This window comes from Stegodyphus dumicola, chromosome 2 (assembly GCF_044657685.1).
Source record: "Stegodyphus dumicola isolate Sdum_Otavi_A_Nest chromosome 2, ASM4465768v1".
Classification (NCBI taxonomy): Eukaryota; Metazoa; Arthropoda; class Arachnida; order Araneae; family Eresidae; genus Stegodyphus; species Stegodyphus dumicola.
The window spans coordinates 284,276,763-284,288,864 of NC_140769.1; the positions used below are offsets into that span (position 1 = coordinate 284,276,763).

Below are 12,102 nucleotides of genomic sequence, written 5' to 3' on the forward strand. Positions count from 1 at the left end.
CATGAATATGTGATTAAAAATTTACTGGTTAGTTTTAAAATGCAATCCAAAATCCATTCAAAATTTCGACTTACCTTCTGAAGACACTTGCAGACTTTTTCGTGTTTCTTTTGCCACTTGATGAACGATTCTGACATAATCTGTATTATGTGGGGTTCCGCTGGAATTAAATTAAGCATCACTAGGATCTTGTAGATGTGTTCTTTCGTTAAAGTGAACGGATGTAGGTCAAACATAGGTTTATTACCTTTAAAATGTATGACCTGTATCCGTTCCATCAGAGCAGATGGTATCAAATAATTGTTGGTGGTAATAATACCGGGCGGGAACTTTTGCTTTGTAAATTGCTCGTGTTTTTTTTCCAGATTGATCTCCATGTGTCCATCGATGTGGTCTCTGTAGTTATCTAAGTTCGACCAACCAGCTCCCTTGCCCAGAAATTCATAGTTGTCCTCCGTCTCTTCTCCTTTTACGTCGTCGAACAAAACGTATCTATGGCCAATCGCGTTTCCTAGTGTAAAGTTCATGCGGCTGGGGTCTATGTTCAACGATAAAACAGTTCCGTTGAGGAACGAGCACCACGCGTAAGCAAACGTTGTCTTGCCCGAATTGTATGGTCCTTTTAAACATACATATCTTCGTTTTGGATGGGCGTGAATAAAAAAGCTCAGAAGAATGACTGCCGTGCAGTTTAACTTGTGGAAACCCACGACGTTAAACAGGTAAAACATGGCCTGCCCAACTAGAGCCTGAAAGTTCGCTTGTTCCACGAGTCTCTCGCCTAGAATCAGCGATTCATTTTCTATGTATTTAATGTTGAGTATTATGTTTAATTCCGCGTAAATGGCTGCTCGAGTCACGTCAACTGCGTTTCTTGCAGTTCTTTTTCTGTCAGGGAGGTGTAGAAATTTCCTAGCATTTTCCATCTGCTCAATGTGGTCTTCGTCATGCTGTTTGGAATTTTCGTCGGTTCTATCGCAATCTCTGTGCGCTAAATGCGCATATTTCCACATTAAAATCTGCACGTCCGTAATTCTTCTCGATTCTGCAAATTCCGCCAGCTGGGCGTGGTCGAATTTCTGGTTGCTCTTCTCCGTCGCAGTGCCGGGTAACGTGCCGTCACACATCTCTGGCTGGCCGTACTCGGAAACTATTTTCGAATAAGTTTCCTTTACTTTAACTCCGTAAAAGAATTCAGCGCTAGTAACTCCGCAGCCCGCGAATTCACGTTTTATATCCTTCATTCTCCATTCACGCTCAAACTGCACAAACAAGAGTAGCTGGGAACTTGTCTTCCACATCGCGATGAAAACAAATCGAAATATATTTCTTTTAATTCTGTCCATTGCTGCAAAATGTTTCGTAGACGTGAAAACGAAAACCAATTTCCCTGCCCGTCTATTGTTAAATGAACGTACGCAGTCTTGCAAAAATTCAGGAATTTTAAACTTTATTTTCGTTGGAGGATGAAAAAATGAATCATCAAATGGTGAAACGTTGTATGTAGTTTCCTGAGATGTGCTAGCAATACCTTCATCTGAAGCTTCATACACATTTCCGAAGCCTTCGTACCTGGTTTGGAATACATTCCATGCCTCGTTTAAATCCCTATAATTAGCAAATGCTTCGTCTAAGTGGTCGGCATTCTCACGAGGGTTCCACTGAGAGTTCCTGCGATTTACTAAAGCTCTAATTTCTTGAAACGTCAGCACATCGACGTTACAACACAGAAGACGACACAGCGCTAGGCGAGCCTCCATAAATGTCATCAGTCGCGATGGACCGTCCTCTCTTATTGGCCGAGAATCTTGAGAACTGGGTGGGGGGGGAGATAATACCCTTTAGTAAAATTCGAATTAACAAAAGTGAACAAATTACTTTAAATGACTTCACTTAAAAGGTATTCTTCCCTTAAGGGGACTTAATACATTTTAAGTGATTTCTTTTGATTAAGAACTTTCATCTACTTTTTATGAATAATATTAAGTGGTTTCATACGTCAAAATGATTTTAAGATGAAATTTTTCTTTGCTAGTAATTGTTCTTAAATTTTGATTTTTTCAAGAAAATTTTAACAATAAAAATTCTTTCCTCTCCCACAATTTTCAATGTGCTTGTCCCAAATTTTTTATTGTATTTATTAGTGTTCTTCAGAACTTTTAAAAGTTTATTTTAAAAATTAATGAATTTATTTTTGAGAAAAAAATAAAAAACAGGGTTTTATGTAAAAACTTCAATATAACATATGATCTCAAATACATTTTCACTTCACTTCTCATAACTTTTCTTTTCTCTATTTTGCAAAACCTATCCTTGGTTTTATTAAGTAAATAATTTTAAATGAGCAGTAAAAATATTAAATAGTTTAGTCCATGTCTGTACAAGTTTAGGACTTTAAGTAAAGGATATATTGACAAAATGCAATTTAAAGAATGTAAACTGTCTGAATGGTTATTAAATCATTTCAAATTTCTTTAAATTTTTATTACTGAATTTCAGTGCACACACACATATAATATATATATATATATATATATATATATAATAAAACCTAGTACTGTTCAGTTGATATAAACATACGATTGATATAACGGTTGATATTTTCATAAATTACAAGCTTTTGTTTAAAACCTTAACTGGCGAGAAATATTGCCAATTATCATAAAATGCAACTAAAACTTTTCTTTACCAGTTTTTGTTTTCCAAAACATGGTCAAAACACGTTTAATATCTGAATTAATTTTAATATATTTTCTAAAAAATCTTTATATCTAAAAAATGAATAACTCTCTCTTGAATGTCAATTCTTTTAACGTAACGTGAAATATTAATATTTTCAGCTCTCGAATTTCTGGGTAAGATTTTTTATATGAGACAGCAAAAACATAATTTCTTGTACTGCTTGGAAATAAGAGAAAATATTTAGTTTTGAATGCTAGTCATACCGTGGTTAAAATTTGGATATAATATTCCTTTTAATTAGTTTAAAACTATTTGAGTTTGCAGTGTTTAATGCTATTAAACTACATATAATGGTACGTAACAAAAGATATAGTACTGTAAACTATTGATTAGCAAGCAAAAATTAATGTTTTTTGAGAAACTCCTCTAAGATGCAGTCCCGTCGTCTAAGTTTAAAAGATTAGTAATCCATTCTTCAGGTATTTGTTTTTAAATATTGCTTACAGGAAGAGAATATATTTGTTTCTTATATACTACTGGGAAAAAGAAAGCGCCCTGACTCAAGATCAGTTTGGCTGATTATCCTTAGCTGTGACGTCACCAAACGTTAGCTTCGGCCTTCTCCTATCAAGATGGATTTGAGAAGACCTCTCTCTCTCCCTTTTAAAAAGCTGAAGGTTACAATTATACTTTCAGAAGCCAGTAGCAGCCAAGAGTCATCGAACAAACAGACTAATTACTTGCTTGAATAACACTAATAAATGCAAGAACTGGCAAAGAAAATAAAAGCTATTAGTAAAGACAAAGGTCAGCATTAGAAATGTGTGTCTTTCATTAACGATTTTTCGGTACAAAAGTATGTTAAAATGTACTAGAAATATTTTTAAATTAAAGTAATCATGGAAATTTTTACAGAAATTAGTAGTTAGATTACAAAAAATAACTTAGCGTGACGTCTATTACAACAACATTACTACGCGCTTGGAATATTGACGTATAATCTTAAATTTTAAATAAATTAAAATTATTATGCTAAGAAAAATTTTTTTTAATTCATCTAGAAAGGAAGAATTAGCTAAAGAGTACTGCAAATTAATAATCAATCAATCCTCTCATTAAATAATAGCTTAATTTCTTTTACCAAAAATTCGTACCAAAAGTCTTAAAATAAAGCTCATAAAGTTAAACGCTTTTTATATGAAAGGAAACTTCTGGAATAAACATGTAAGCAAAAGTTAAAGAAGTAATCCATAATTTATTGATATCCGTATATTATGTTTGGGGGAAAAGTTACATATAATTTGTACCAAGATATCAATCACAGAAATCGAGTTAATTTCTTTGCTTATTTTTTTATTAATAAAAGGATTTGTAAAGAGATATGCTAAGATAAAGGTGAAAAGTTTTGCTATATTTTTAAAGAAAAAATTTTAAAAATATTTTACTTCATAAACTGAAATTTTTACAGTGCATTTTCCCACAGTAAATATATACAGTGACCATCTTTCTTTACAAATAATTAATTTTGCAAATAATTAAGCTTGAAACTAGGCTGGAAAATAAAGTGTTAGACACCTTTTCTGTACTTATGATGCCAGTTTATGAAAATTATCGTTTAAATGTAAATTGGCATAAATGCGGTACAAAAATATACAAATTATACATACATAGAAATCTGAATACAATACAAAACGATCTATGAAAAAGGAATGGATTAAGAGGAAATTAAAATTCCCAAGATATGAATATAAGAGAACTCGAAATTTTTCTATTATTTATGGAAATAGTGCAGATGTTCAGAATTATTAGTTATTATTAATTAAATTTGTATTAGAAATTCAATGTGTCTCAATGTAAACGAAGAATAAAGTACGGTTAGAGTAATTGGAAAACAGAATATATATTTAAAGTTTATTATATTAGAGTACGGAATCTGAAGAATGACTTCAAAATAACTTTAATGTCTAAACATGGAAAGCTTAATAAGACATATATGTTACGATAATATTGGTGTAAATTTAGAATTTCTAAATTTAGAATTATAGATTTACATAGATTACATGAGTTTAGAATTTAGAAACCTAATTTTTAGGTTTAATAAAGAGAATTTTTAACATTAGGACTTTTTCCATAATTGGTAAATATTTGAAATTTAAAACCATTCTACTGTCTAAGAAGATTTATTAATATTTATCTAGACAAGTAAACTAATATAAGGTGCGCGACAAATCCGATATTTGATAGGTTGATTGCGTATCAGTTTTATGCTATGCATATGTAAGTTGTAGATTTCAATTTGCACTATTCCAAACTGTAGAATTATAAATTCCCGTAGAGAATATACGATCTAGCTCATTATTATGATGCAGGAAACAATGAAAATCATTTAAATGTAAGTTCACATAAATACAATAAAACAATATACAAACTCTAGATACATGAAAGCTACAATACAGAACAACAGTATATGAAAAAGAAATGGATGAAAAAGACGTTGAAATGCCAAGCTATGAATATAAGGGAGTTGGTAAATTTTTTACGAATTATGAAAATGCTGCAGATGCTCAAGATTATCACCTATTATTAATTAAATGTGTATTATAAATTAAATGCATGTCAAAGTAAACAAAGAATAAAGTTCGGTTAGAATAACTGGAAAACAGAATAACTATTTAAACGTTTCTAATATTAATATACGAAAAAATCTTTTAAATACATTTCAGTCGAATTACAGTTACTTTCTATTTATTGCATAATATAATAAAGTGAAATTTGTAAAATTTAAGAAAATATAAAGCGCTGAGGGAAAAATACCTTAGACATGCAGTTTAGTATGAGAGAGTTCAAAACAGGGTACAATTCATCACAGCCTTTGCACCAGATTCAATAAATCTAATTAATAATCAATCTAACTAATAATTCAATAATTTAATTAAATAATCAAGATAATCGCTGAACGTTTTCTAGCAGCCATTTCTGTAAGAAAAAAGCGGCAAAAAGTGAAGTTTGAGCGCTAATACCACGTGCCTTCGAGTGCCGCAATTTAGTGGACAACTAACGATATCTGTTCGTCAAAACTTAAACTAAACGTCTAATACTGTATATAATTTATTTCAATGGTTAAACGGGGGACGGTACGGGATGCGCAATGAAGGAAGAGCAGATTTTGCTACATTTGAAAAACGCGGGATGAGCAGCCAGAAGGTTAAGAATGAAGATAAATAATAGGTAAAGATTTTTTTTTTCCAGTGTGTAATATTAATTCCTTTTCGCACAAAATAAGTAAAATCTTTCATGAGTAAATAGCAATCTTCATTATATAAAAAGTAATGCAATCATTTAAGTTAATTCATTTCATGTGTCAGTTGTGTACACGTATTTATACATCTCTCGTTCCTTAGCTGAAAATTTGCGTTGCACCCTGTCTGTTTGCTTTCCCTTTTATCGACTATTCATGCAGTGAAACCGACTTAATTGGTTATGAGAACTTTCGCGCACCGATCTTTCTCCTGGCTTCAGTATGCTCGGTAGTTAGATTGATCCGTTTCGAGGTATGCCGATAAACACTCGGCCTTATTTTTTTGTGCTCTTATTATATTATGAAATTAAATTTTTTGATTTTCGTTATTTATTTCATCCTTTTTGAACTCTGTTTACAAATCGTTTTTGTCCCATTTAGTTTGTTGAATTTATTAACCCAAAGGGCCGTTAGCCTAGAAGGGGCCCCCAATATTGTCGCCCAGCATTATATTTCAAAAAATTAAATAATGGAGAATCTGCATAAACTTATGTATGTTTCTCGCATTGTGATAAAACAACGGTCCCTAGAGCCATCCAATTTCGAATAATGTACTCCATCACTCGAACGTGGGCATCTGGATGTTCAAATTTTGAAATTGTTTTATTACCTAGTTCATATTTTGTAAAATTTTTGCGAATTTTTAATTAACAAACTACGATTTGAAAGCGAGCAATGGCAACACTTTACGGGAAAAAAACATTTTTTATCTTAAAAATTTTTAACCATCACCGCCTTGGGCGTCATATAAAATCTGAAAGCGCTTTTAGACTTTTTTAAAATATAATTTGCATTTTGATGAAAATGAAAATACAAAACAAATTAAATCAAAAGCAATCGGTCGTTAATATGAAGCTTATAAATCAAGGAGTAACTTACCTCATTTTCTCGAAAGGATCCAACAACAAACTGAAAAATATGCTTGATGAGCTTGTTGATTCAGGGCTTAATTTCTAAAATTAGAAAAGACGGAGACCCTAAGGAAAGAGGAACAAGAAATAAATAAATAATTAAAATTGTTAATAAAATCATTAAAATAGTTAATGATTAAAGTGATAAATAATTTTAAAAATATATTAAAATTTATTTCTTTGGTGATTTTAAATATAATTTAATCTAAATATACTATATATTAGATTATAAGTCCAAAGGGGCTTTGTCCCTGAGGGACTGTAGTTTTCGTTTTGCGATTTTGCTTCGAACTGTTGCCACCAAATATTATCGCCCTGGATTATATTTGAAGAAATTAAATTATGAAGAATCTGCATCCATGTATGCATGTTTCTCGCATTGCGATAAAACAACGGTACCTAGAGCCATCCAATTTTGAATGATTTAATTCTACTGCGAATACAGGCATCTGAAAGCCCAAATTGGAAACATGTTTCCTGATCGATTTGATATTTTGTAAAACTGTAACGAATATTTGATTAACAAACTCTACGATTTCAAAACGAGAATATTTTTATCAGAAAAAACATTTTTCTCTCCAGCCCGTGAGACTGTGTATCGGAAATACTAAAAATATGTTCAATTTAAAATTATTTTGCCATATTGATCTTGAACTGAATTTTATGGTTTAAGTGCAAGATGAATTGAAAGCCAAGAAAGCTTGAAAAATAGTCCACGGAAGCTATGACAACTTGCAACTTGTCTATGATGAATTGAGCTGATTTAAACTAAGGCTTTCTTCGACGGTTTGCTGAGAAGTGGATTCTTGAGATTTTTGTAGTTTTGCGAGAAGTGAATCAGATTGTTTAATAAGCCTGACCTTTTTTTGGAACAGATTAAAAGATTTTTCTCCGCATCCTCGCCCTGAATTTGAGAATTATTGAAGAATTTAGCCATTTTCAGGGAATTAATTTTGCATGTAACAGATTCAATTGTTGGAATAGGTGTTCTCCATGATAACAGTTGCTCAAGCTTTAATACCAAGCAAACATAATATAGTACATATGTTACGGTGAAACACCGAAATCTAGAGAATGTCAACTTTTTTCGGTGAATGTCACAACATTCATATAGTCTCTTGGTGTACGTCCGAAATATTTTCCAAATACACTTATTTCTGACTCACACCGGTCAATGTCGACATTCACCATGTACTAATAGTGAATGTTGAACATATAACAATATTATATTTTCTTCTCCGTAATTCAGTCGCGAATAAACGCACTGGAGACTTGAAATAAGAACTTAAGAACATGAGAACCTAAAACACACAATACATTCAAAATGAGAAAGGAAAATAATAGAAGTTAAAAACTTACTTAATTATGCAGTACGTTCTAAATGAGAAAATAAAATAACAGTCATAAAAAACATACTAAATTATGTGATTCAAATCTTAAACTATTATGGAACTTTATGACCTCTCTTTTCTTCTTTCACCAAAGCATATCTGTGATTGTCGACATACACCGGTGAGGGTCCGAATGTACAAGAATGTAGTGAAATATTCGATCTTTCACCGGTGTATTTGGTGAATGTTGACATTCTCCGGTGAAAGTCGACATTCGCCAATTTCGGTCTTTCATGGTAACATATATAATAAACAATATACTCACCAGAAGTCAAGTTTGGGAACTTTGTGGAGGTGGACGCGTTTCAACGAGATCAGCGCCATGAAGGAGGAGAATGAGCGTCCCTTCTTTCCTAGTGACTTTTCCTAGTGACTGGTCCTTTTCCTAGTGACTGTTCTTCAGTCCTTAACAGTTTCATGCTCTAAAAAGAGGATTCTAATGAGTAATACTCCAGAAAAAGAAATTATAGTTTCTTTTTTTTATTATTGTTAATGTCGACCATAATGTGTGTTGTACGTTAGCAAAATTCTCCCTCCACTCCCCCGCAAAGTATATCTTTTGCCATTTGACCAATCCCATACCGTCTTCAACTGGACTGGGGGTCCCGACCCCCAGTCCAGTTGAAGTCCAGTCGAGAAGAGCGGACTTCTCTTCTCGGTGCGTTCTGCTCTTGACGAATGGTAGCTTAGGAACACCAATTTTTTTCGGGGGGAGGGGGCACCAAAAAATTTAAAATGAGTATAAATATAGTATCAAAATATAGAGACTTATAAACAGACTTATAAAGGGTGCCCTATTTCAAATAGCTTAGGGCCTCATCGAAGTCCAAATCCCGCTCTGCCCAGTTAGATAAAAAAATCCTACAAATTCATCCAGAAGTGTGCAAAAGAGATTGCAGAAAAAGGCTCTTTTAAAATTTCTTAATCACAAATTTACTAAATAAATATTTTTATAAGATGTATAAGGAAAAACGAGATAAAAAAAATTGAGGCAAAACAGAACATTGTTGTGTTCTAACAACGTCTTTCCGAAATTATATTGCTCGCATCGTTTCCCCCCCCCCTCGACTTCCGGATTTATAAAATTACTAAAAAGGGAGGAAAATTATGTTACGAAATACGGCAATTTCAGGCAACGCGCTGAGATATCGTTGCATATTCGACATAAATTTGTCCCTTCTCTTTTTGGCCTTCTGCAGTTTTGGCTATATTAAGGAAGGAATATTTATATTCTTAATGAGAGAATTCATAGAAGGAACAAGTGCTTACGAACAATTGTAGTACAGGTTAGCACACTGGGCGCGTATTCGAGAGGTCCAGGTTCGAGTCCCGGCGAGAGCATTGCTCATTTTTCATGTACTGTTGCTACAAAAATAAATAATATCTCTATGAGAGAACTAATATTTATTTGTCTTATGTATGATCGATAAAGTAAAAAAAATTGAAATTTATGTCGAATATTTTCTTATTTTAATTTGCAATCTTGCTTCCTGAAAAAGACAATCTAAATAAAACATATTACTTTGTAGAGAAGACATTAGGAATTTTTTGAAAGCAGGAGAAGTGAAAATGAGCAGTTGCTCTCGCCAGGACTCGACCCACGGACCTCTCGAAAACGCATCGAGCGTGCTGACCACTACACATGGCATACATGGGAGAAATACTTTATATACTCCCCCCTTTTAAACGGCGACTGGGGATTAGGGGACCCAATCGTTGTTACACATATAATGCATACATGAACACATTCATCCATACATTTCTGGATCGGGTCCTGGTAACATAGAATGTTACCCCTCCTCGCTTTGGAATCGTTAAATTTGTTAATCAACAATTTGTTAAATCTTTACAAAATATGAAATAGACAATAAAACAAATTCCAGATTCGAAATTTCAGGTGCTCATATTCATGTGGCTTTATTACTTCCGTTATTACTTCTGAATACCGTTATTACTTCTGAATGCGAGAAACACCGTGAAAGCAATTTAAAAATGTAAAACGCTTTAAGTGACTTTTGTCATGATTTTACATGTGATTTTAGCGATTTTTAGGCCTTTTTTTAATTTCCCCCCCCCCATTTACACACAAATAACGAAAACACATAGCACTTTGGCAAATGTCCATTTTTGTTGAAACATTTAAAAAAGCACATATTTAGAATTTTCGATAGACTGCCACTTTCGATAACGGTTTCTTCCCCCCCCTCCTTTTTTTTTTTTTTTTTTTTTTTTTGTGTGTGTGTGTGTGTGTGTGTGTGTTTGTGTACAGTGTTTTCACTTTTCGCTTTGGAATCGTTGAGTTTGGTAATTAAAAAAGTCTGATGTGTACACCACACGACTTCCTTGTACGGAATATTAAATTATACGCATTTTTTATTGCATTTTGTTTAAACTTATTGGATTTAATTATATCTACTTCGCCGAAAGGGCATAAACCACAATAGAATAAGTGCATTCTTCAAAATTCACTCTATTTGTTTACCATAGCGACACTCTGGCGCTAGGTTCACATCACAGTATTATATTTCGTTCATATTATAACTCAGAATGCACAAAATTTATAACATTTAAAGAATTATCTAATCGTTACCACATGTTCTATTCAAGTACTATAATAAATCTAGAACGATGTATAAAAGAAATTAAGCAAACAAAACAAAAAAGAAACCGTTTTTCACAGACTCTTGAGTATTTCTCATTCAATTAATTCAGTTCTCACTTCGCGACAAGGCAAAAATACATAAAAGCTCAAAATATCTCTACTAAAAATTACTAATTATTAAAAATTAAATTACTAATTATTAAAAATTAAATTATTAAAAATTAAGTAAATCTTAAGCATTTATTTCCTCGAAAAAATTCCAGAAAGGATTAAGCATGATTTAAATCGCAATAATGAATGAAGGCGTTTATCTATGTTGTTGCGAAGCTACGTTTCACTAGATTGCCAACAAATTCACTACTCAGCTGCTTCAAATGTAAACAAGCAGTGGCAGCCATCAAAATAGGCTTAGCGGCACTTAAAACAATTTTAAATTGTTGATAATTCTAAACATATTGCATACAGATTTACTAAAGGCATAAAACCCTTAACCGGAAGATAAAAACAACATAATTCAATCATTTTTAAAGAAAAAATGTACAATTTACAAACATATAAAAGTAAAGAAACAGATCACTGAGCCGGGTAACAGAGTGGATATATTTATATATGTTTGGAGCAGCCGATTGAAACCAAAATACGAGGTGCACATCTACATGTTATAGTAGTCCTATGTACAAAATTTCAACCTTCTGAGGCTACTCGTTTTTGAGTTATGCGAGATAAGTACGTACATACGTTCGTACAGACGCTACGAAAAACTCTCATCAGAATTCATTTTAAAGCAGTTTTTTTTCGGGGGGGAGGAAACGAGTCTTGTATTCTGTTCTTACGTACAGATATCACGCAAATACGTTGTTAAATTGCATTCGAAAGCGGTCAAAGTGGATATTTTCGTTGAAATATTCTGCCTGAAGCTTTTCGCGATTACAATACTTCGTACAAGGAAGTAAAAATTTACTTCGTACAAGGAAGTAAAAATCATTAAAGCCTTACAAAATATGACAATAGGCAATAAAACGAATTTGATCGCAGTGTTTACATTAGTTTAATAATTTTTGGATAACTTCAATGCAATGCAATTGTTCCGTACCTAATTTATAAGCGTTATTTTGGCAGCGCGATCAACGGAAGCGGTTTAAGTTGCCATGGAAATTGCAGACGACATTTTATTTTTAGATTTTGGATATTAACAGTTTTGAAGAAATGGAATTTTAT

General features: G+C 32.6%; 2 protein-coding genes across 7 annotated transcripts in view; one reads left to right on the plus strand and one right to left on the minus strand.

Annotated features, from left to right (window-relative positions):
- Nucleotides 1-12,102, minus strand: part of LOC118184494 (uncharacterized) — a 71,145-nt gene that overhangs the window by 57,304 nt on the left and 1,739 nt on the right. For 5 of the 6 annotated variants that reach the window (XR_015039910.1, XR_015039911.1, XR_015039908.1 and 2 more), the window contains exons 2-3: nt 8,548-8,704; nt 6,860-6,957 (exon numbers count right to left, since the gene is read on the minus strand). Coding sequence is in view for 1 of the 6 variants with exons in the window: in XM_085812236.1 (XP_085668362.1) it covers nt 75-1,815; nt 6,860-6,864 (1,746 nt within the window). In the remaining 5 variants the exon portion in view is untranslated. Of the gene's footprint in view, nt 1-74; nt 1,816-6,859; nt 6,958-8,547; nt 8,705-12,102 lie in introns of all 6 variants that reach the window. The other variant, XM_085812236.1, reaches the window with a different exon arrangement.
- LOC118193431 (thyrotropin-releasing hormone receptor-like) overlaps nt 1-12,102 on the plus strand; it is a 380,180-nt gene that overhangs the window by 52,906 nt on the left and 315,172 nt on the right. The gene's annotated exons all lie outside the window — the stretch shown is intronic.